The 27,189-nt window shown below is 41.0% G+C and overlaps 1 protein-coding gene across 3 annotated transcripts in view; it reads right to left on the bottom strand.

The window, feature by feature from the left end:
* The window catches only part of LOC136863232 (uncharacterized), a 139,394-nt gene extending 114,320 nt beyond the window's left edge, over positions 1-25,074 (bottom strand). For all 3 annotated transcript variants that reach the window (XM_067139610.2, XM_067139620.2, XM_067139628.2), the window contains exon 1: positions 24,976-25,074. In XM_067139610.2, coding sequence (XP_066995711.2) covers positions 24,976-25,032 — 57 coding nt within the window. In that variant the 5' untranslated portion in view covers positions 25,033-25,074. The remainder of the gene's footprint in view (positions 1-24,975) is intronic.
* Positions 25,075-27,189: the final 2,115 nt, after the last annotated feature.

The raw sequence follows: 27,189 nt of genomic DNA, 5'->3' as shown, positions 1-27,189 counted from the left end.
TTTGCCAAAATAGTTGTCATATCCAGGAGACAGGAAATGAAGAGTAGGGAAAACAAGAAAATGGATGATATGCCAAATCTAAGCCATTTACTCAAAATTCACCAAGATGCGAATGTCACTGTGTATGTTAATAGTTATCAGGTGTCGGTAAAAGAAATTACATGTTTAGCTGATGGTAAAATATGCAAATGGTCACAGCAAAATATTTATTAAATTATATAGGAGCCATTCATACTGGTGTTAGTGTTGAAGTGTACAAAGAAATGTATTAAAAATGTTCGACAAACTCATAGTGTTTCGTGAGGTAATCAGTGAAAGCCTGGTAAGAAAATGGGAAAACTATCTTCAGGGCTGCCGACAGTGGAGGTCGAACCCACTATCTCCCGGATGCAAGCTCATAGCTGTGAAGTTTTTGGTGGGCATTTTGAGATGTCAGGGATAATATACATTTCTGTGTATATAGTAAGAAGAATATCCAGAAGGATAAGCTGTGACAAACGTTTAGGTCTCCTGCAGAGTAATGTAACAGATGAACCCTATATTGAAGAACTCAGAGAGGTGGGTTAGTGGTCCCATCAGATTGTGTTGTGTGTGTCTGCATAACAATGACAGGAATATTTACCTTCTTGACATCTGAAGACTAGGTACCTGTATTGTGAAAATCAAAAAGAATTTCTCTTCTCTCTATCCAGAGCTGCTTTAGGAAGAGATGAAAAGTAATAGTTCTGGTTTGAACGCCCTCATTGAGGACGTGACAATAATAGTGTGATAGATTGCTTATAGTCTACATTTTCCAATGTCGCCTTAAATAATTATAGAAAGCAGATGAAGAACACGAGTTATATCAGCAGTGAAGATAAAAACATTAAATGGAAGGAGCTGTCAACGCTCTACAGTAATTGAGCTTGTGGATACTGTTCTTAAAGTGGTTTGTTTTTATTCATGTAAAACGTGTATTTCTAACTTCATTGAATGCATTCACTGGTGTGTGGGTTTCTTAGTATCATTTTACGAAGAGTGTGCATTTATTAAAATCATTGTGTTTGTCTAAATGTAGTGAATATTTGTGAAGTCATTTAGAGTCGGACACGCCCCCTTTTCTCTCGGCCTCCGCTTGACAGATAGGTACAGCGTTGCCAAGCGTACCATCCGGCTTTAGTTGTAGATGGCTCGGGATTGCACTGTCTAAAAGTGTTAAGAGAGGATGGTTGGCAATTTGTACTTTCTCTTAAAACAATAATCACCACCACCATCACCACTAGCAAATGGACTCGGCCATGAAAGGCAAGATAAACAGAGAGGTAAGGTAAGGGTTATTCTGCCCGAAGGCAGGTCCGAACCTCCGCAGAGGTGTTCCTGAGCCGGAGTTTACGTGCGGTAGGGTGGCCAGTTCCTTTCCGCTCCTCCATTCCCTTACCCCCACCAACAGCGCGTAGCAACCCATCCAACTCCTGACCACGCCCAATGTTGCTTAACTTCGGAGATTCACGGGATCCGGTGTTTCAACACGGCTACGGCCGTTGGCAGAAACAGAGAGGGGTAGATAAAAAGTAGATAATGTGTGAAAGTGTGGGGGTGGGGTAAGGGCATCACGCAGGGTGGTAAAACTCCTGAGTTACATCAACCGACAAGTTTTGATAGAAGTGACAGCAGTGCTCCACCAATCGCGTGTCTCTGTCTAGCTGTTGAAGTTACATTATTGAAACTGTAGAACAGGTTCATTTTCAACACACAGGTAGGAAAAGTGCGTCTGACTTGAACACTAGCATTGCTCTCATGGCTGATAACGATAAGACATACAAGATAATGCTAGAATATCAGTGGATGGAAGCAGATAAAATTGATTTCACCAACGTCGACAAAGGAGTCTTTCAAAACACGAGATGGTGATACAGACAATGGGTTATAGGACTTGGTGGACTACTCGAAAGGTGGATCGACTGGGATTTGTTCTCTGAAATCCAACGTTAAGAAAAGATACTAAGTAATCCATTACGAATTGTGCGAAGTTTCAAAAAGATCGCAGCATACATTGATACCCAATTGTCTAAATGCGAGCAAACAGTTCGAAATGTGTATCAATCAATCAATCAATCAATCAATCAATCAATCAATCAATCAATCAATCAATCAATCAATCAATCAATCAATCAATCAATCAATCAATCAATCAATCAATCAATCAATCAATAATGATCTGCATTTACGGCTGTTACTCAGGTGACAGATTCCCTATCAATAGTTTACCTGGCTTTTTCTTAAATATTTTCAAAGAACTTGCAAATATATCGAACATTTCCCTCGATAATTTATTCCAGCCCCTTACTCCTCGTCCTATAAATGAATATTTACCCCAATTTGCTCTCTTGAATTCCAATATGATCTTTCCTACTTTTAAAAGCTGCACTCAAGCTTTATCGTCTATTTGCGTCATTCCACGCCAACTCTCCGCTTACTGCTCGAAACATACAACATAGTCGAGCTTCTCTCCTTACTCCCAAGTCTTCCCAGCCCTAAGTTTGCAACATTTTAGTAACACTACTCCTTTGTCGGAAATCACCCAGGACAAACCGTGCTACTTTCCTTTGAATGTTTCCAGCTCTCGTATCAAGTAGTCCTGGTGAGGGTCCCATACACTGGAGCCATACTCTAACTGCAGTCTTATTTACGCTCTCTCCTTTACATCCTTACTACCACCCCTAAGTACTCTCATAACCATGTGAAGAGATCTGTAACCTTTTTTTTTTTTTTTTTTTTTTTTTTTTGCTAGGGGCTTTACGTCGCACCGACACAGATAGGTCTTATGGCGACGACGGGATAGGAAAGGCTTAGGAGTTGGAAGGAAGCGGCCGTGGCCTTAATTAAGGTACAGCCCCAGCATTTGCCTGGTGTGAAAATGGGAAACCACGGAAAACCATTTTCAGGGCTGCCGATAGTGGGATTCGAACCTACTATCTCCCGGATGCAAGCTCACAGCCGCGCGCCTCTACGCGCACGGCCAACTCGCCCGGTCTCTGTAACCTTTCTTAACAACAATATGATTTCCCCAATGAAGATAATTCCTTATGTTAACACCTAGGTACTTACAGTGTTTCCCATGCGGTACTATCACCCCATCAACACAATAATTAAAACCGAGGGCACCTTTCCTCTTGGTGAAACTTACAACCTAACGTTTCATCCCGTTTGCCATCATACCATTGTCTGCTGTTTGTCTCACAACATTGAAAATGAAAACTTACAACCTGTTTTCCAGTCATTGACCGAGTCAGGGATGGAATGAATGAAGCAGATATAGGCTATTAGTACGATGGGGTCGCCATTCCCAAAGTGATTTATTAATGACTGATAGATGGTATGAAATGAGAATGGAGAGTGTTGCTGGAATGAAAGATGACAGGGAAAACCGGAGTACCCGGAGAAAAACCTGTCCCGCCTCCGCTTTGTCCAGCACAAATCTCACATGGAGGGACCGGGATTTGAACCACGGTATCCAGCGGTGAGAGGCCGACGCGCTGCCGTCTGAGCCACGGAGGCCCTGTCTCACAACATTGTCAACGTGTTTTTGTAGTTACTCACAATCCTGTAATTTATTTACTACTCTATACAGTATAGTATCTGTGATTCCAAATTCTTTACTCATATCATGTACTAGTTGATGCACCTGTGCTTCGCTACGGGATTCTCAGGAAGACTGATTTTGTGGTTTTCCTAACTGAAGTCAACATAGGTCATTACAAAAACGTCCGTAGGAATATAGCGATTAAAAGCAATGTTATCATATAAAATACTCGATGAAATTAAAAACCGCGTATTTCCTCACTTTTAACGAACAGTACTACGGTGCCGATCTAACAGTCCAAAGTTCCAGAGTTGGAATGACCAGGCCGCAGACAGCCGTGACACTCCTCTGCCATTATTCACACTGCTCATTCCAAACAGTGCCTCAGAGTGGGGATTGAATAGCTCGAATGCTATGATGAACCAGTGTGTTATGTACCAGTAGTATCAGAAAATTTATGAACCAGAGGAAGCACATGCTAAAGAAGAAAGTTATCTGGCTCCCCAGCTACTTCCCGCCAATCCTCAGGCAGGCTGTTACACTCGGTACGATCGGGCGTGTTGGCCGTGCGGTAAGGGGCGTGCAGCTGTGAGCTTGCATCCGGGAGATAGTGGATTCGAACCCCATTGTTGGCAGCCCTGAAGATGGTATTCCGTGGTTTCCCATTTTCGAACAAGACAAATGCTGGTGCTGTACCTTAATTAAGGCCAAGGTTGCATCCTTCACACTCCTAGCCTTTTCCTATCCCATCGTCGCTATAAGACCTATCTGTGTTGGTTTTGACGTAAGGCAAATTTTAAGAGTTACTTGGTACGCATCAGTAATCCTATCTATCGAAGATGAGTAGCAACAGAAGACACAAAGAACATCACAACAAACAATGGTCAATGTAATGTTATTGTATCAATTTTATGAGCTTTCTATACCGTAGGCCTTCGCATTTAGTTTTCTTTCGACTCTGTGATATTAGGGCATCTTATAAAATTATATATAGCATAGACCGTAGTTCCTTATTCTCCGAATTCACATACCGATTTTCATTAAATTCTGTTTACCCATTTTCTCGTGACTCGGCGCTGATATGGACTTAGTAAAAAAAAATCCAAATTCACGAACATCTCTGTGACCATAGCCGGTACGGTAACAATGTGTAAGACATAAATGATCGGAAATTCAAAACTATATAACTTTAGTTATGTAGTATTTATCGAAACGACCACTAACAACATAAATATTTGAGAATTCAATTTTAGGCCTTCCCCTAAACTACCATTTAACTCAGCGTGAATAAAATTATGTATGGCCTAGATTGTAGAGACTTATTCTCCGACTTTGCATACCGAATTTCATTAAGAATGGACCACTAATAACATAAATATTTGAGAATTAAATTGTAGGCCTTCCCCAAAACTACCATGTTTCTCAGCGTGAATACAGTTATTTATAGCCTATATTATAGTGATTTTTTCCTCGATTTCGCTTACTGATTTTCGTTAAGATATGACCACTAATAAAATAAATATTTGAGAATTAAATTTTAGGCCTTCCCCTAAACTACCATTTCACTCAATGTGAATACAATTATTTATGACCTAGATTATATTGACTTATTCATCGAATTTGCATACCAATTTTCATTAAGATACGACCACTAATAACAAATATCTGAGAATTAAATTTTAGGCCTCCCCTAAACTACCATTTCACACAGCGTGAATAAAATTGTTTATGGCCTAGGTTGTAGCAACTTATTCCCCGACACTGCATGCCAATTTTCATTAAATTCTCTTCAGCCGTTTTCTCGTGATGCGTGTACATGTACATACATACATACATACATACATACAGACAGACAGACAGACAGACAGACAGACAGACAGACAGACAGACAGACAGACAGACAGACAGACAGACAGACAGACAGACAGACAGACAGACAGAAATTACGGAAAATTAAAATTAAAAAGTGCATTTCCTTGATATTGTGGACACGACTGATGCAGAAATACCATTATTTTTAAATTCTGAGTAATGTACAGACAAAACTCTTATTTTATATATAGATATGCATAAGAAAACATAAAGGTCCAATAATACTGTCTTGTGGGACCCCTTTCCATCCCCCTTTTAATCATTACAGTCAGTGAGGAATGAAATCTTGTTGACAGAGTGATATAATCGCTGTCGGACTACATTGTCAAGACCTGCCGTGGAAAATACGAAACGTCGACATTCGTCATTATGTGACTACGACCCGAAAACTCCCCCATCATCTCTCCATTTACAGAATAATCTCTCGTTGGAGGAGCGTCATCTTCTCATCCCGACTTAATCCCGACGGAGAAGAACTGACGATAACTTTCCAATTTTTCGCTCGTTGGTACCGAGCAAATCTCATATAATTTGACGCCCATTCAACCCGATATCGGCCATTTCTTGAATATGTAGCGTAAGTTCGCAAAATAGTGTTCGTGCAATTTTTATGAAAATGACAGCAGTTAGTGGAGGTGGATAAAAGCGGTGGGAATAGATGGCGAAGTAATGACTAGACCTTAGATTTTTAGGTGCTGAAATTTTTATTTTAGGTACCTAAAATATGCTGTCAAATGTGAAAATATACGTTATGAAAACGTATTTTAGACAGCTTCAAATTTACGTATCAATTAAAATAACAATTTTGTTCTTCAAAAATGATAGCAACTTTTTAGGGGGAAATATAGAACAAATATCACCCACCTCTTTGCTACAAACGTAACAGAATATAATTTTACCATCCGATGTGAAGTGGGGTAAATCTGTTATCCTTTAATTAAAGACGATTTGGAAGTTGACACTTTCCTGTTTTCCCTCGTGACACGAATACGAATGTGTAATGTACTGTTCTTAAGGAGTTCTGAGGAGTTGGGCTTACAGATTCCCGATTTTAAGATATTGTTTTAGTATTTTTTTTTAAATATACTGTTGAAGGTAGGAGTGGGCAAACCTTTTAGTTTTGCGGAATAATATTTTAAATCGATTTAGGGATAAAAATTAGAAATATGGGTAAATATAGATTCTAATGTCAATTTAGACATTTTGAGGCACTATACGACCACCGATTTTAACCCTATAAATACATGAAACGCGTAAATACAACATCATTGTAAGTTATCTTTTCAGGAACAAAAGGTTTTTGCTTAAAATCCGAAGTCTAGTAATGACATTACAACATTCACGTAGCATGTTAATCCCAGAGAGCTGGCCAATAACCTGCTGGTGTGTGGTGTTTATTTACGTGCTGAATAAATTAGGAGATATTTTCATTTCATTTCAATTTAAATTAGGAGAAATTTTCGACTGATACATTTCCAAACCATCCTCCGCCATGGCCCCTACACACCTGACTCAACAAGGGACCGCATTGTGGTGCAGATATGTGGGGCACTCCGTAAGAACTGTGAGGCTGTGATTAAAGATGTTTCAGGAGAAGGGCATGGGCGGTCTCAAGAAACGTCAGAAGCTGGGAAGGCGCGCGGCTGTGAGCTTGCATCCGGGAGATAGTAGGTTCGAATCCCACTATCGGCAGCCCTGAAAATGGTTTTCCGTGGTTTCCCATTTTCACACCAGGCAAATGCTGGGGCTGTACCTTAATTAAGGCCACGGCCGCTTCCTTCCAAGTCCTAGGCCTTTCCTATCCCATCGTCGCCATAAGACCTATCTGTGTCGGTGCGACGTAAAGCCCCTAGAAAAAAAAAAGAAGCTGGGAAGACCTAAAAAGACCACTAGGAAGTAGGATAAATCAATCAATCAATCAATCAATCAATCAATCACTACTGATCTGCGTTTAAGACAGTCGCCCAGGTGACAGATTCCCTGTTTGTGTTCTCCTAGCCTTTTTCTGAAATGATTTCTCAAGAAATTGGAAATTTATTTACATCTCCCTTGGTAAGATATTGCAATACCTAATTCCCCTTCCTATAATCGAATATTTGCCCCAGTTTGTCCTCTTGAATTCCAACTTTATCTTCATATTGTGATCTTTCCTACTTTTATAGACGCCATTCAAACCTATTCGTCTACTAATGTCATTCCACGCCATCTCTCCGCTGACAGCTCGGAACATACCACTTAGTCGAGCAGCTCTTCTACTTTCTCTCAATTCTTCCCAACCCAAACATTGCAACATTTTTGTATCGCTACTCTTTTGTCGGAAATCACCCAGAACAAATCGAGCTGCTTTTCTTTGGATTTTTTCCAGTTCTTGAATCAACTAAAACTGGTGAGGGTACCATATACTGGAACCATACTCTAGTTGGGGTCTTACCAGAGACTTATATGCCCTCTCCTTTAATCCCTACTACAATCCCTAAATACCTTCATTACCTTATGCAGAGATCTGTACCCTTCATTTACAATCATATTTATGTGATTAGCCCTATGAAGATCTTTCCTCATATTAACAAGTAGGTACTTACAATGATTCCCATAAGAAACTTTCACCTCATCAACGCAGTAATTAAAACCATTAAGAGCATTGTGGAAGGCAGTAATAAGAATCCAGCCGCAGCTATTTGCAAGAAATCTCGATCTGCCAGTGTGTCCGACAATAGTCCGCCAACGTCTGTATGCTGCTTGCATCCACCATCTCAGGCCCGGCAAAAAGGCAGCCCTTACGCCAGAGCATAGAGAATCGCCCGTGGCCTTCTGCTTCCAGTATCTGTCTGCGACCCAGGAATTCTGGGATTCAGTTATCTGGAGCAAGTAAAAGGTTAAAAAATATGCTATTTGTTCGGGGCGTCAACCTGTAGAGATCTTTTGCCCCTACTTGCACCATGTGACTATGAACCTGCGTGTAATTGGAATGGAGGAAGTGTAGAGTGTTGAATGTGAGGAAAGGAACGTTAAGGACGACACAAACACCCAGTCCCCAGGCCAGGGATATTAATTATTTAAATTAAAAATCTCTGACCCAGCCGGGAATTGAGCCTGGGGCTGCCGGGTGACAGGCGGACGCGTTGTCCCTTACACCGCGGGGCCGGACGAGTAAAAGGTTTATCCATCGGATGAGGATGGAGGAATGTCGCTGTCAATCAAGAGATCCCTATATTAATCTCGTGCACCATAATAGCAGCGTGTACACTGCGCACGCTAGGTACCAGAACTTTGCATCGAGAGTAAATGTTACAGCACTGGACTGGACCGCGAATTCCGCAGAACTTAATCCTATCGAGCACGTCTTGGCGATGATGGTCCAGGAGTTACGTCAGGAACACACCATTGAAGCGCTCAGATCATTTGTGAAGTCTGGGAGAGCATCAGGAGGCATCCACGTATTTGTAGCTCTCTAGTCTTCTCCGTCCCTCGGAGACTCGATGAAAGTCTGGATAATATGGGACGGGGTTCGTCTTATCAAATAAAAGGACATTTGTTTTCAATTTCGCCCCTCGTTTATTCATTAATGCCTTGTTCGAGAGCCGGGATGAGTAGTTCAGGCAATAGGGCGTTGGCCTTGTGAGCTCAGTATGGCGGGTTCGATCCTGGCTCAGTCCGGTGGTATTCGAAGGTGCTCAAATACGTCAGACTCGTGTCGGCAGACTTACTAGCACGAATAACTCCTGTGGGACAAAATTCTGGCACCTCGGCGTATCCGAAAACTATTAAATGCAGTTAGTGGGATGTAAAACCAAGAACATTATTATTATTATTATTATTATTATTATTATTATTATTATTATTATTATTGCCCGCCTCTGTGGTGTAGTGGTTAGCGTGATTAGCTGCCACCCCTGGAGGTCCGGATTCGATTCCCGGTTCTGCCACGAAATTTGAAAAGTGGTATGAGGGCTGGAACGGGGTCCACTCAGCCTCGGGAGGTCAACTGAGTAGAGGTGGGTTCGATTCCCACTTCTCCTCCAGGCAAATGCCGGAATGGTACCTCACTTAAGGCCATGGCCGCTTCCTTCCCTCTTCCTTGCCTATCCCATCCAATCTTCCCATCCCTCCACAAGGCCCCTGTTCAGCATAGCAGGTGAGGCCACCTGGGCGAGATACTGGTTATTTCCCCCAGTTGTATCCCCGACCCAAAGTCTGAAACTCCGGGACACTGCCCTTGAGACGGCAGAGGTGGGATCCCTCGCTGAGTCCGAGGGAAAAACCGACCCTGGAGGGTAAACAGAATAAGATGATGATGATGATGATGATGATGATTATTATTATTATTATTATTATTATTATTATTATTATTATTATTATTGTTGTTACGGGGTTATCCGTGGAAGTCAGAGGTGAAAGAAGGTGCGGGCTGGAATGGGTCTAACTACAACTCCGAAAGATGAATTTAAATTTTAAATAAAGGTTATATTTTCAATAGACAACAAGAGTTAACAAAAGTTTACATAGAATTTAAAAACTTAACAAGTCAATCAGGTACAAGACCAGAAAAGCAAGGATTTAGAGACAAATTAGTGACCTGGGCTTCAAGCCCCACCTTTTACAATCTCTGAGCTCTCAGCTCACAACCACAAAATACCAAAGGGCAGAAACCCCCAAATTACATGGAGCTCTTGCTCCCGCTTAGTAATACCAGAAAGAGCTGACCTGCTCTCAATTTTACAAGCCTATCAAAGGCCACAACAAACTTTACTTCGAACTGCCCTCAAGGCACACTTACAGTGAAACAGGGGTATCTTGTACCCAACCTACAGGGCCTTCGCATGAAGAAAAAGAAAAAAAAACAGGTTAAGTTACTGGCCCAAAGTACAGAGGGGACTGGAGGCGTGAACTTGCACTCCTAAATACACATTTTGAAACCTAAGTGGCGCTAGGCCGATCACACAGGGGCTAATCCCAATCTAGGGAGATGACTCGTATGAGAAAACTTTAACACATTAAGGAAGAGAAGAAACGGTTACGAAAACAGTCACCTCAATTTCAAATTAAGGGGAGCTCGACAGGGTAAAGCACTCTCTATCCCCGAATTAAATTTCAAGGAAACTGAAGTTTACCAGGAAAAGAGTTTACATGTTTAATAGTTTACATATGAAAGATTTTGAACCCTCCCCGAGAGTTAAACTGCTGAGCTAGGACGAAATAAAGATGTTAAAAGGCCATTACCTTGTTGGAGATCTGTTGCCCGAAGAAAGAGGTGCTTCCCGCCCCCTGGTACATATCCACACACTAAGCTAGATGTTACTGAAGTGGCCCGGAGACAAGAAAATCAGCAGTTTTTATACCCTCGTGGAAAGTTCGAGACCTTTCATGAATGATAACAACCCGCCCTCAAACTTTTATTGGCTACAGTACACAGTTACATACAAAATTGGAGAAGAAAGCCCCTATTAGCCGAAAATTAATCAGAAATTCCTGATTGGCTACATTCAAAACAGGCGGAAAGAAAGGATTAATATTGCCGACCCACAATTGACAGAACAAAATTTAGTAAAGAGAAAACTTATGAATACAAAATTTCTCCAAGAAGGTTCATTCCTTCACACCAGAGCGCATTATCATAGTTTTTGGTCGAGACATCTGTTAGAGAATGTCCACACTTCCAGATCAATGAAAAACAAAAGCAAATCAAAAACGCACAGTGACATCTTCTGATAACCAGTAGAGTTAGTTCAGTTTTTAAAGTTCAGAGCTTCTCCTGTAGAGGAGTTTCAATTGGCGTAAGATTTGAACTTGCGTCGTAGAGGTGTACCACCCGGTACAATTATTATTATTATTATTATTATTATTATTATTATTATTATTATTATTATTATTATTATTATTATAGGCTTGGTGTGACCTAATGAGGATAAAATGAATGGAGAAGATGTCATAAACACCCAGTCCCCAAGGCAGGGGAACTAAGAGTATGAGGAGGTTGAACACGGTCGTTGACCGGACATTTTTCCCAACAGCTCAATTTCTTCTCAGGGTATCCGATTGTCAAGTAAAATCTGGAGATTTTACATTAAGTTTCGCTTTACGTGAGGTCGAAGAGAATGGCGATCCACGGTAAACTTATCTGCGGTCGTTTGATATAGACATAATATCAATCAATTATTTCTCCTAACTAAGGTACCAACGACGTGAGAACTCAATATATTCAAATCAGGTACCTACCCGTTCGTTAGTTCGCATATCTTACCAACTAACTTATCAATGTCAAGACGAAAGAATTCATAACACACCAAATTATAGAAAAGCACAATAATAGTATTTATTGAATAAACAGATGCCCTATGAAAATGTAATCTGATTTGGGGTAGCATTTGGTCGGGTATTATTTACAGGTAAAGTTCAGAGTCAGCGCTGGCTCGTAGAAAAAGAAAATAAATATAATGTTAAGTTATGTACATCAGTTCCGTCATGAATTCAAAATCGGATACTAATATTTACAATTAATCACTGGACTTCTACGGTCCTCCTTGAAATCAAGTCCTTGAGACGACACCAATATCATTATGTTGTTAAGATTGCTCACTTTCATTATAAACCTAGGCTAAATAGATCTGAATAGACATACAGTTAATCTGAAGTGAATGTAAGATCAACAAATAGATCTAAGCTTGAAAATAATTCTGAATTATAACTTCGAACTATATATATCTCAATTATATTTGAATTATAAATAATATTTAAATTATACGTTGCAAATCATAAATCTGAACTCATTTATTTGATCTTTCTTCTATGTTGCGCATGGCTAACGACTTACGGACTAAGGCATTTCTCCCTAGTGCCTGTTAAATCTGGCTCCTAGCCTATCATTTCCCTAACCATTACTCATTGAAAGAATGTAAATTCCGACAAACTCCGTCTCAGAATAAATAAGCTATCTATCTAACTTCAACATAAATTTTTGGTCGACATACACACGTATTTGAGGCTCAATGTGACCTCTCTCTGTTATATTCCATAACATTTCTCGTTTAGGCAAGTAACTGAATTCATATGCGCAGTCGTAATGTAAATAATACTTATTTGTGCTTGGGAATATATTACCGCATTTATAGGTATCATGAATGCATTTGGTCAAGATCACCGTCATAAAACATATCATAATATTCTCGTAATTGGAACAAAGCATCTACAATTGACATATAATCCCGTCATAAATTCAATTCTAATCAATGAATTCCATCCATACCTTGGTTAAGCTCATCTCCGCGGTGTGGTCAATTTCACGTACCTGTATCCTTTCACATAATTCCTTCCCTATTATAAGTGTGGCATGGCATATCCTAAGCTGCAGGCACTCCTTGGCCTCTACGTAATACATTAATAAACCTTCGCATTTCATATACAACAACATACTTCGTCGAGTTACCACTATTCTAACCATATTTCCACATTCACTTAACATTTTAATTATCATAGCCTCCATAACAACATGTCGCGATTATATTCACTTTACCATGTCAAAATGCCACAATTCCTTTCTTATAAACGCATTTCAATATCGCTATTTATCATAACCCTAAAGCTGAGTTCAATGCACTTATTGCGAAGCAAAGAGTACGTGATTCTATGCATTCATTACCACCGCGCATACCAAACGTGACGTAGACATATAGCATAACCAATATGAATTCATTGCAATTCCTCAATGTGTCATTACTATCAGCTGTTATTAAAGACACTTCTTTCAACTTGTAGCTACTCACGAGTTATTCTGACCAATATGCGGTGATGTATATATATAACATACAAGAATCTTATTCTACACTGCTTAATCGTATTACTATGGAGTTAAATATCTCACACATCACTTTCATTATTCACTTGCACTTTAAATTCCACGGTTTCTATAACCAACTTATCGGCACATGCCAAAAGCACCTGTGTACGCGAACCAAAAACTATGTAATTAAATAATGTAAATGACTTAGCTCGCTTATCGTTACATCTGGTCCAGCTGTTCCGCCTCCACTCGGATGTAGTTGGCTCTGCGGTCAGGTCATGGGTTGGTCGTCTGGTAGGTCCTCGGCCTCCTCATCATGGGTTGGTCAACTGGTTTCCCATTGCCTTCCTCATTATGGGTTGGTCGTCTGGTTTCCCATTGCCTTCCTCATCATGGGTTGGTCTTCCGGTAAGGATGTACTGCTCCCCAGCTTGGTCCATCATGCGTATTTAGCAAGCCATCATCATGCTACTTCTGTTAGCAACAAAAATGCAGATTTCAGAGCAGTAAATAGCCATGGTATGTTCCATTCGACGATAATAATTCCTCAATTGTTATTTTCTTTTGCTGTTCTCAGAGGTGAATTTAATTTCGTCGGGTTTAAGTTCTGCGTATATATATATATATATATATATCGGCTGCTTCCTGCAAATGTCGAAAAATTGAAACAAGATCAAGGTAGTCTTCTTCCCGTAAGAGAATCTTTCTCCTAGGTTTCACTTGCTTTTTCCTTGTAGAATGTAGCTCAGTTGCTGTCGAGATCCTCCCACGCGTATTTCGTCGTATCTTGCTTATTTTTATATTTTTTATCAGCTCTTCTTCGTCGGCTGGTGAATTACGCCGTTTCTTTTACTACGACGATCCCTTTTTCTCAAGTACCTCTACTAGATCTTTCCGTCTTCTTCAAATTACGTAGCGCGTTCGCCAACTGCGTCTTCACTCTCAGATGAAAATTTTTAAGATGGAGTTTTTTTAACAATTGTCTTCTATTTTTTCGTAAAACAATTCACTTGACAGTCCACTGTCCGTAGTACCTTCAATATTTGACCGTTCCGTGACGTGTATGGCCTTCAATAATATCGCATTAGATATCTATTCCTTGCATCTTATAGATCAGATGGGCCATACCTTCACTCGGCGCCATTTTGAAAGCTGTCTACGAATGTAAATGGGCACAAGGTTGATTCTGAAAATTGATCCGGGGCCATCGGACCAAAGGCCAGCATTTTATCCATTTAGCCACAAAACCGGACTTTAATTTGCTAAACCTTCGACTACTACCTCCACTGATCAGGCGTTGAGCATTGGCAGTAGCAGAGGCCAGGACAGTAGCTTGTGAAGCAACCTTCACAACACAGCAGACTTCTCCGTTGGCTTTTGGCTGCAGCTCAAAACGCTGAAAGCTTGACGTTGGCTAAACCAACCATCGAAAAAGGGGTAACTTAAGTCTACTACTAGCCCACATCTTGATCCCAGCATACGCCACTGATCAATCAATCAATCAATTAATCAATCAATCAATCAATCAATCAATCAATCAATCAATCGATCAATCAATCAATCAATACATACATAAATAAATAAATAAATAAATAAATAAATCAGTCACCACTGATCTGCATTTAGGGTAGTCGTCCAGGTGGCGCATTCCCTAGTCTTTCCTTCAATAATTGCAAAGAATTTGGAAATTTATTGAACATCTCCCTTGGTAAGTTATTCCAATCCCTAACTCCTCTTCCTATAAACTAGTATTTGCCCCAACTTTTCTTCATGAATTCCAATTGTATCTTCATACTTCTTTCCTACTTTTAAAACATCACTCAAGCTTATTCGTTTACTTATATCATTCCACGCGAACTCTCCACTGACAACTCGCAACATACCACATAGTCGAGCATCTCATCTCCTTACTTCCAAGTCTTCCCAGCTCAAAGTTTGTGGTCATTTTCGTAATACTACTCCTTTGTCGGAAAACACCAAGAACAAATCGTGCTGCTTTCCTTTGAATTATTTCCATTTCTCGTATTTATTAGTCCTGGTGAGGATCGCATACACTGGGGTCTTACCAGAGACTTATACGCCCTCTCCTTTGCATCGTTACTACACCCCCCAAATACTCTCATAACCATGTGGAGAGATCCGTAACCTTTCTTGACAAACTCCTTAATATGATTTCCGCAATATACCTTGCCCTGTACTATTCCTTAGTATCTAGTCAAACAATCAGCAGTAACAAAGTTAATATTGCGGGGAATTACCTCCAGAAGACCAGAGATGAATGCTAGTCCAGTTGTGATTCTCGCCTTGTCAGTTATTTCTCTTCTACCAGACGTAAAGTTTGTGGGAGTATTAATATACTTTAACTTGCCTTGTGAGTGGGCACAGTAGAATAACACCCACGATATATCCTGCCTGTCGTAAGAGGCGACTAAAAGGGATCCAGGGACTCTAAACTTGAGAGCGTGGGTTGCGACCACGGGGTCTGAAGCTGAGCCCTGGCATTGCTTGTGCCAACCCCGACGGTATTAGGTCACGAGGCCTAGGGAGTCTTTCATTTTCATGCCCGTAGTGGACTTCGTCTTACTTTGGCCTATATCTTCATTTTTCTTATTGTCGGATCCCTTCTACTCCCTACCCCCCCCCCCCCCACTCTGACTAGTGTTATTGGAGGATGATTGCCCAGTTGTACGTCCTCTTAAAACAATATTCACCACCACCAGCGCTGTGACAACAATAGTGCGTCACCACATTCTCTATGTGGTCCGTCCTTAATGTTATAAGTGGCGGCTGCAATAATATCCTAATTTGAAGGGGGTATGCGAAGTAGCTCCTTTGGGAAGAGCTTTCGCATTACTGGCCATCCGCATGGTCGTTTGCAAGACTACCGTACTTCTTATTTATTTATTCTCTCTCGACCGCGCGCCAACATTTCTTTCTTATTTTATTATCTTCTCCATTTTCTACCTTGAAAGCCTTGCAGGCGGCCATGGACCGGGGGTGACAGTGGCTCTTGAGCGGCAGTGGTCTAGCGCCGGGGATGTCTTGGTATGACCGCGACAGGGTAACCAGTGCCGAAAGGAGATATGGGATTGCCTGGTGGGTTTAGGGAGGTTTCTCATAACTTCTCCTTTACGGAGGGGTGGAAGTAGCTGGCAGAAGACTAGCCTTTGCACCTCAAGTTATTCTGTACTCCTGTACTAGGCTATGTTCCTGCGTTAGTACTCGCTTGTCGGTCATTTGTCCAAACAGGTAGGTCACCACGGGCTGTGAGGCGGGGCGGAGCCTCACGGCACCCTTCCACAAAAAAAAAAAAAAAAAAAAAAAAAAAAAAAAAAAAAAAAAAAAGACACATACTAACACAGCTCTATGCTCTTTATCTCAACTAGAAAGAGGCAAACCTTGTCGAGCTGGGCTGAGCGATGACCAGGCCACCAGTGATTTCCATCTCTTCGGATCGTTGATGAAGCACGAGGATGAACATCATGACGTGGCTTCAGAGACTGGAAGCAGATTTCTGTCTTGCCAACATCGGTGTCTTGAACAAGTGCTTGGATAAGAATAGTGAGTATGTTGTATAGCAATGTGTACTTCTATGTATTCTTTTATCTGCCTGCAGTTTATTCGTGCAAGATCTTGTTTATATTTTTAAAGGCACATTGTACTTATAACACACCTTACAAAGGCTGCACCACTCTTAGTAATAAGCCATACAAAATACACCCTGGGGTGTACAAAATTCCCTGTACTTGCGGCAAGGTATACATTAGCCAAACATTCCGGTTCCATTGGTACTCGTATCAAGGAACTCCAACGTAATATCCGTCTCAACCAGCCAGACAAATCAGCAATAGCTGAGCACGCCCTATTTATGTCGCGTTCCAAGATGTTCGACTACTACTAAAATGTTTTCCTTCCTTCCTTGAAGAAGGAGGTGAGCCTCTTAGACGGTCACGTCGTCTCTCAGACCAGGAGACCAGTAATCGGGAGATAGTGGGTTCGAGCCCCACTGTCGGCAGCCCTGAAGATGGTTTTCCGTGGTTTCCCATTTTCACACCAGGCAAATGCCGGGGCTGTACCTTAATTAAGGCCACGGCCGCTTCCTTCCACTTCCTAGGCCTTTCCTATCCCATCGTCGCCAAAGACCTATCTGTGTCGGTGCGACGTAAAACAAATAGCAAAAAAAAAAAAAAACACCAGGAGATGCTTGGAGAAAGTGAGGGGGTAGGCGTTTGTTGCGTATACTAGGAACTCTCTCGGCATTCACCTTAGTGCAGGAGAATGGAAAACCACGGAAAACAATTTTCAAGACGGCCGAAGGTGGGGACCAGCCCCTCTCTGTCTACCGAATTCAGAGGCGTAGAGCCGTGGCCATCCCTCCTCTGCTCGGTTGGCCGGTCAGAGTGCAGAGCTGTCGGACCACGGACCAGCCGTGGCCACTTGTGGGCCCAGACTCACCCTGCATCCGCCGACCCGATGGCTCTTACCCACACTAAACACTACAGGTCTGGGATTATACGGGAAGCTGTGGAAATACGTATTTCAACAGGGATACTCTCTGTCACTTAAGTAATACGTGGTTGCCAGCCATTAAGGATTTATATACGTAGATCTCTTCCCTGTCCTTTCACTATTAATATTTCTTTCTGATTTTTTTTCTAAATTCGTATTCTCATCACGAGATGGTTCACACTGCGCACAGGCAAACGCGAGACCACTTAGTATAGACAACGGTAAAGCATTCTTAAGTTCAAGTGATTCAAACCTTCATTCATTTTTAGACAAGTCTTGCTCGTGAACAGACGAGATTATCTTTTGAAGACGCAGAGCAAAGTTCTCTGTGAAAAACAAAAGCCCAAAAGCTTATTATCGTATCTACATACAAACTATTATTATCTATGTAATGCCATCATTCATTGCGCAAAATTTGAATCACCAGTATATTTCAAGGAAAGTGTGTGTTTGGTGGTTACTTACACTAATGCGTGTATTTTATATACATCAGCCTTTAATTGGTCAGTTTCATTTGTTAATGGTCTGAAGGAATGCAGTGTATCAAGTTTTCATTGACTCAAGGGGAAGTATAACTGGGCAACCATCCTAAGCAAAATATGTAAAATTCCAACAATGCTTAGAATGAATGTAATGTCCAAAGAAATACAAGCACCATAAAGGGCTTGACAATGAAAGACTCTCCATGCCTCGGAAACTTAATACCGTTGAGACAGAAAAAGAACAACAGTTGACCAAGGGAGGTCGGATAAGAAATATGAAAGCAAGTAGCCTGACACAAGTAACTGGAAGTAATGTCAGGCTCGAAAATGCTAAAAAAATATCAAAGCCTCTGGGACGGTTTTTAGACGCCGTTTACGACAGGCTAGAGATACCGTGAGTGTGTACTGCCGGCCCCATCCACAGTGGGAAAGTAATATTACTAAATTCATTAGTCAGTCCGTACCGTAGTTAGGTCTAGTTTCACGGCTGAATACCCTTCCTGACCCAACCCTGTGTGGTGGAACGTCATCACTATTCCGTGTTTCTCTGGTGAATGGTAGAGTGATGTGTTTTGTTTGTATGAAGTGTGTTCCTGGCTATTTAAAGTGCGCGCCTTCTCTACGGTCATCTTGAACTTGTAAACTCCCAAATAATTTCTTCTTCTACAGTTACATGGCTCTAACATTATTTTGTTAGCTGACTCGCACGCACCAAAAACAAGCCTAGAACTTAGGAAATTTCATTTTGGTTATTGGTAAACCTTTTTTGAAGACTGCTTTTCTTGAATGTACCGAAGTTGTCAACACTTCAGCTGGTTCCTCTTCTACTGTAATCTAAATATCAGATGCTTGTAAATATGTACTCTAGCCAATCAAAACCGGGGCTGTGTACAGGAATCCAGACTATCAGCAAAGTGTGGTTCAATTAAATCGGGAAGCTTCCACTTACGGAACTGCATAAGCAGGGCATTTTAGGACCGTCTTGTCTGAATTGCTCCAGTGCTTGGGAGTGTGCCTTGACGGAGGCCTAGGACGCAGGGGCGTGGCCTGCTTGAAGAATATCCAGCGATACAAGAGAATGACAGAATTTGCCTAAACATGTGATAGCGCCTGCGGGTAGTTTGAGGGGAAGATTTTAGCCGTTTTCTTTTAATGTAATTTTGTAAACTGGTGGTTTAAATGTAGGATTTTCGGCGAAGTCTGAGGACTCTTCTATTCCCTACCGGGAAATATGTGATGTAAGGGAAAGAAGAGTGGTGACCCTCTGCCTTCTCCCATTCAACCTTGCAATTGGGTGACTAAAGTTTTCAAACTCTACATTTTGTAAATCTCGTCTTGGCTTTAAAGGTTCCTCCTTTAGTCACCCTCTTGTAGTATGGGATTAACCTCTGTATCTTTGGACCGTAAGCCCACTTAGGTTTTTAGTAATTTGTATAAGGAGTGTTGGAGTTTCGCCTCTTTGCCTTTTGTTAATGGCCGGTTATGTGCAACCTTTTCTCTTTTACTCTTAAGACCAAGCAGTACGGGTAATTATGCCACTGTTTATCCTGTATTATCCATAAGGCAACTGTTCTTCGTTGCAGTTCAAAACGCTTAAAAGGCTTGACATTCACTAAACAAACCATCGCAAAGGAGTAACCTAAGTCTAGTGGTAACCCACGTCTTGGACTCAGTATACGCCGCTGGTGAGCGGGTAGGACGGACGGTTTCTGATAAGCTTTCCGAAAATAATATGAACTCATGCTCCACACGTATGAATGAGTCACGCACTCTCAGATGCTGTTACTTAAAATGCACAGATTAATATGTTGCCCCACGCGGTTGCACGGAGCGCAATGCTTATATTATAGTACTGACTACTTGGCTCACCAAATTTATGAAGTCACTAGCTGTAGTACCCCGCGATGACGGAACAATCATATAGAATGTGGAAAGTTATCTGACTCCCTAGCTACTTTCCGTCAGTATTCAGGCATGTTGTTTTACTCGGGACGCAGCAGTAATCCCATCTATCGGAGATGGGTAGCAGCAGAAAAGACATTACATCACAACAACCGAGCTCGATAGCTGCAGTCGTTTAAGTGCGGCCAGTATCCAGTAATCGGGAGATAGTGGGTTCGAGTCCCACTGTCGGCAGCCCTGAAGATGGTTTTCCGTGGTTTCCCATTTTCACGCCAGGCAAATGCCGGGGCTGTACCTTAATCAAGGCCACGGCCGCTTCCTTCCACTTCCTAGGCCTTTCCTATCCCACCGTCGCCATAAGACATATCTGTGTCGGTGCGACGTAAAGCAAATAGCAAAAAAAAAAAAAAAAACCTTCACAACAATCGTCAATATAATGTTACTGTTGATCAGTTTTGCCGGCCCCGCGGTGTAGGGTTGTAGAGGTAAAGTGCCTGCCTCTTACCCGGAGGCCCCGGGTTCGATTCCCGGTCAGGTCAGGTATTTTACCTGTACCTGAGGACTGGTTCGAGGTCCACTCAGCCTACGTGATTACAGTTGAGGAGTTATCTGACAGTGAGGTCCCCGGTCTAGAAAGCCAAGAATAACGGCCGAGAGGATTTCGTCGTGCTGACCACACGACACCTCGTAATCTGCAGACCTTCGGATTGAGCAGCGATCGCTTGGTAGGTCATGGCCCTTCGGGGCTGTTGCGCCATGGGGTTTGGTTGGTTGGTCAGTTTTATGAGCTTGCGGTATTTTAGGCCTTCACATTTATCATTCTTCCGACTCTGAGCTTCTTTCGTGACTCCCACTTGTCTCATTCTTCAATCCATCGTTCCTTTACGATTTCTTCTCATTTGTATAATCATCTTCATATTTGTCCTTTCGATACGGACCGATGGCCACGTGATTTTACATCTTAAGACAATCATGACAATATCCATCGCCAGTTAACACTGTTCAACAATGTTTCCATGTTAGCAGTTCTTGGAGTTGATATGGACTAAGAAACAAAAGTGTAAATTCATTAAGTCGGTACGGTACGGTAAAACTGTATAAGATACAAATGATTGGAACTTGTATTCTCTATAACTTTTGTTGCGGTATGTAATGTCATACTTTTCGATAGGACCAATAACATAGGTATTTTAAAAAAAATACATTTTAGGCACCTTCCTCTAAACTACCATTTCATCCAGCGTGAATACAAATTATTTATAACCTAAACTGTAGCACTTTATTTCCAGACTTTACATACCGATTTTTATTACATTCTGTTCAGCCATTTTCTCGTGGTTCGGCCTTGAAATGGATACGAATATCTCTGTTATCATAGCTGGTACAGTAAAAATATATAAGATATAACTTTAATTATGTAGTATAAATTTTATCGATAGAACCATTAATAACGTAAATATTCGACAATTACATTTTAGTCCATCCCCTAAACTATCATTTCCCTCAGCGTGAATAAAAATTTTTATAGCCCAGATTGAAGTGCATCATTGCCCGCATTTACATACCTATTTTCATTAAATTCTCTTCAGACATTTTCTCGTGATGCCCATACATACGTACGTATATACAGACAGATAGACACACAGACAACCGGGCGAGTTGGCCGTGCGGTTAGGGGCGCGCAGCTGTAAGCTTGCATCCGGGAGATAGTGGGTTCGAACCCCACTGTCGGCAGCCTTGAAGATGGTTTTCCGTGGTTTCCCATTTTCACACCATTCAAATGCTGGGGATGTACCTTAATTAAGGCCACGGCCGCTTCCTTCCCACTCCTAGCCCTCTCCTACCCCATCGTCGCCATAAGACCTATCTGGTGTCGGTGCGACGTAAAACAACTAGCAAAAAAAAAAAGAGAGAGACCGACATGACGGGAAATTAAAAAGGGCATGTCCTTATTACTGTGGACACGACCGATACCGAAAAAAACATTCTTTTTTACATTCTGAGCAATGTACAGACACAACTATTATTATATATGTATGTATGTATGTATGTATGTATGTATGTATGTATGTATGTATGTATGTATGTATGTATGTATGTATGTATGTATGTATGTATGTATGTATGTATGTATGTATGTATATATGTTGGATATTAAGTCCGAAGGCTGGTTTGGTCCTCCACAGCTCCACCAACAGCTGTCATAATTAGCCTAGGTGTCATTGAAGAGGCATACTAGGGAAATGAGGAATGATGTAGTTTCCCGTTGCTTTCCTCACCGAGCGAGACGTTACTACTATATATCAGTCTGCCAAGCTCACTGAAATGCATGCACCAACCGACCCTATGAGTGATATTTTCACACCATTTATAACAGGGACTGACTGCATAAGGAATGGTATTACTAGCACTACATCTCACTAGCAAATACATATTATAGACTATATACAGATTAAATTAATATCCATCCAAATTTTATCTAAAACATGGCGAAGTCGCTAGTCTCTATCTTTGAAATTCTGTTGCTGAATGACTTCAAAAAGACTCCAGATCGCAAATGATGATAATGATAGTGATATTTTGTGGTAGTGGTTCTCTCTCCAGCCAAAAAATGTGGGAATGGTCAATATAAATCAATAAGGGTTGAAAACAGTGAAGCTGGCTCAGACGGTTGAGGCGCTGGCCTTCTGACCCCAACTTGGCATGTTCGATCCTGGCTCAGTTCGGTGGTATTTGAAGGTGCTCAAATACGTCAGCCTCGTGTCGGTAGATTTACTGGCACGTAAAAGAACTCCTGCGGGACTAAATTCCGGCACCTCGGCGTCTCCGAAACCGTCAAAAGTAGTTAGTGGGACGTAAAGCAAATAACATTATTATTATTATTATTATTATTATTATTATTATTATTATTATTATTATTATTATTATTAAAACAGTGAATGAAAATGTGGTGGTGATTACTGTTTTAAGAGGGAGTGCAACTGGGCAGCCGTCCTCTATTAATGCTAATCAGAGGGGAAATCGGAAAATGAAGGTATCGGGCAAAGAAAGATAAGGGCCAAGAAGGGCGTGTAAATGAAAAACTCCCTAGGCCTAGGAGACCTAATAACGTCGGGGTCGCAAAAGAACAAGAGTTGACTAAGGAAAGTCGGTTAGGATAGACGAAAGCAAGGAGCCTGCCAGAAGTGAATGGAAGCAATGTTTGGTCTCAGCTAAGGACCCCGCGGTCGCCAACCCAAGCTCTATCAATCAATCAATCAATCAATCAATCAATCAATCAATCAATCAATCAATCAATCAATCAATCAATCAATCAATCAATCAATCAATCAATCAATCAATCAATCAATCGCCACTGATATGCATTTAGGTCAGTCACCATGGTGGCAGATTGCTTATCAGTTGTTTATCTAGACTTTTCTTAAATAATTTAAGAGCCCCTGGGGCCCCTTTTAGTCACAACTTACGACAGGCAGGGGATACTGTGAATGTTATTCTGCCACCCCAACCCACAGGGGAAAATAATGGCTGGTGAATGAAAGAAACAGAGGGGTATTATTATTATTATTATTATTATTATTATTATTATTATTATTAAAATAGTTTGCTGTGGTCTTAAAACTAATGTAACGTATTTTTCTCCTTTGACTTAAATTTACAATAATGGTGTGTGGCCTCCGGAGAATCCTGGTGCGCGAATCACCGCGCTACTTCATCCCTCCGGCGGTCATCGCAAGCACCTGCTGTCCGGAGTCGTGAATTTTGAGACGCATTAGAATGTTATTTAGTTACTAGTTTGTAACCGTTAGTTTTGAGACGTAACTCTGAGAAAGGGAAGATAATGACTGATGAAATACTGTGCATGTGCTATCGATTCCTTTTCGTGACACATCAAAATTTTTCTTCTATTTACCAAAAGCATAGGCTTTACGTCGGTTATTACTTGTGCATCTGTGAGAAAGTTGACAAACCTTTCAACTTCTCAGAACAGACTTTGTGTTGTTATGAACATCTCTGACATCTCTCTCCACATCCCTCAGACGTCAATCAATCGAACAATTCAGTATCAAGTAGGAAATAATCATCTTGCTTTCTTAACACTTCCAGATCCAAAGAAAAATGCAATATATATAAGGAAATGTTCACAGTATATTTTAGTAGATACTCTTTTCTCGAGATAAGGACGTAGTGGTTAACCCTCAAGAAGTCGCGCCTATTTTCGTAACGTTAGTACTTGCGCGGGGTGATGAAAACACCCCAATTTTCATTTAGTTCTGTAGCATGAATAATGATTATCGTTTATCGAAAATAATTGCTTTACAATTAGCAAAGATATCTGCACTATAGCATTGCAAAAAAAAAATGTTCTACTCTGTGGAGCAAATATACCAAATAAATGAATGGAATGAAAATAATGGACATTATTTTCACATACTCTAAAAAAATTAGAATGACAGATAAAAATCTCCAGAACTTTACCCGCCAATGGCATACGCTATGTACAGGGTTCCGACCAAATCACACAACAGAGAAAAAATGGTTAGTTTCAAGAACCAAGTAATGAAATCAACAAGGCACTAGCACTTGTACTGGCATTCGCTCGGGGTAATGGCAACATCTCGGACGTTAAGAAAGCTTTTAGTTAGCAGCAATATCGTATCCATTCAAGCAGTCACACACGCTGCTAGATCACAGTCTCTCTGAAACGTACTAAAGGTTATCGCAGGCTAGCCAATAGTGATCACTGATCACCAACGACAGCTGGAATAGTGCACATGGTGTTTTACCAATACCCTGCGTGACTTCTTGAGGGTTAACATGGAAATGAAAATGGCGAAGACACATATGGAGCGTTGTCCTCCATAACTCACCAGACTCACGGCTGCAGCAATGCGAGAGACGGTAGTGAAGTCACTGGTAATGCACATGATGGTCTGCCATCCGAATATGAGCGATTGCCTTTAACCACTCACGGTAGATAAGATAACACAATGTCTTCATTACTTAATCGATCTTCATAACTCAAGAGCCTGGCTGGATAAATGATTTGTTTTAGTGGTAGCGTGACATACAAGAACCATTCAGTTCCTCCCTTCATATTTAAGGCTTACTAATTTCCCTGATGTTTACATTTGATAAACCATAGGGGATTTTAGAGGCAAATTAGAAACAACAATTTTACGTCAAAGATATATTTTTTAATTGGCATGGGTTCCTGTGCTTACGTCCTAATTTAGGAATTTAATATCGACGGGATGATTTTAAAAGAGGTAAGAAGGAAGTCAGATATTTAGGAGGATTGATTACGAGAGATAACAACTTAATGGAAGAGACCTCAGCCTCAGCCAGAATGCGTACAGCAAATACGGTTTGGTCTGCGAGACATGATAATAGCCAAATTACTATCGCAAAAATGGAAAACAACCAGTAGTATTGTACGGCTCTGAATTATGGACACTAATAAGAAAAGACAGAAAGCAAACTCACTGCATGTTTTTTTTTTGCACCAACACAGATATGTCATGGCGACGATGGGAGAGGAAAGGCCTAGGAATGGGAAGGAAGTGGTCGTGGCCTTAATTAAGGTACAGCCCCAGCATTTGCCTGGTGGGAAAATGGGAAACCACGGAAAACCATCTTCAGGGCTGCCGACAGTGGGGTTCGAACCCACTATCTCCGATTAGTGGATACTGGCCGCACTTAAGCGACTGCAGCTATCGAGCTCGGTTCTCTGCGTTTTAGAAAAGGTCCTAAGGGAGATGTTTGACCCTGTTGATGGAAATGGGAAATGGAGGAGAAGGAACAATAGAGAGTTGAGAGAGTTTTACAAGAATTCTGGAATCAAGGCGAGAAGATTAGGATCTCATGGCCATGCCTTGAGAAAACAACTAGGCGCGATAAGAGAGGTGATATAAGGGAATCTTGAGGAAAGAGACCGTCAGGAAGTCTTACGATAAGTTGGTTATAATCATCAGTAAAATAGGCTGCTTGCGGCGTAAGGATACAGTATGGTAAACTGGTTGGCGAGGCTATGGACCGAATGAGGTTCGAGATGCCTCTGAAGTAAGTAATTAATGAATGGCCAAGTGCAGAAGTCTCTAAATGATTGGACTCTGAGGACCACATATCAAGCTTTGAATCTCAGTGAGGATCGGATCAAAACATTTTATCAAGAATAAAAAACTGTGAACAAATTAATAAAATAAATTATACAATGTTTTCAGTGCACAGTCTAAAACTCGATAGTAAGAGGTATGAAACTTGCTTTTAAGATCTAGAATTTCAAGGTAGAGTAAGAGATAGGGATCGCGCAGGTCTCCCCACCACACTTGGCCGTCGGTGACGTATCGAGAACCCTCAGGCCTTGTTTCTGTATGAGGCACTACCAACGAGGGTAATACACAGCTGTGAGCTATTCTGTTTTAGCTACAAGTTAGAGATAAGAGAACTTCATTAATAATTTAAAATCACCTCTGAAAAGGCATTCCACTTCACTACAACATTAGAGTAATAATAGGAGATCAAATACAGTGTGAATAAAGCAGCGTTTCTGAAGTGTTTCGATCTATATAAAAGGTTGTAACAATGCTAAGACTGTGATCGCAGTGGAATGATTATTCCATATGTTCATGTTCTCAACACCTATGATAACAATGACAAGGGGGCTCTAATTGTTATAGACTCGAACATTAAAGCTTGATGACTTCAAGAAGTCTGTCCGTTGTTACAAAAAATATTAGGAAACTATACACACTCTCAACAACACAAACAGCAAATGTAAGGAAACTATAACTGTCCACAACACAAACAGTACACTAAATGTTCTCAAACTCCCAGGAACTGACAAATTCCACGTTAACATTAGATAGGCTTTGTAAATTAAACTGCCTTTCATAAAATAAAATAAAAGTAACAGGTGTGTTATACACAAAGAATAATGCTGGCATTTGAAAAAAAAACTCTTATCTACAGCATCAGTGGAATTTCTTTGCTTTTCTTAATTCTTTATCGGTATTGTATTAACTGAAACCCGGTCTCCTGAATGTCTTACTTTTGTTTATGATTGATGCTGATGGATGTTTGTT

Source organism: Anabrus simplex, chromosome 1, assembly GCF_040414725.1.
Source record: "Anabrus simplex isolate iqAnaSimp1 chromosome 1, ASM4041472v1, whole genome shotgun sequence".
Lineage (NCBI taxonomy): Eukaryota > Metazoa > Arthropoda > Insecta > Orthoptera > Tettigoniidae > Anabrus > Anabrus simplex.
Note: the sequence above shows the minus strand (reverse complement) of the source record. Positions and strands in the feature narration are given on the sequence as shown.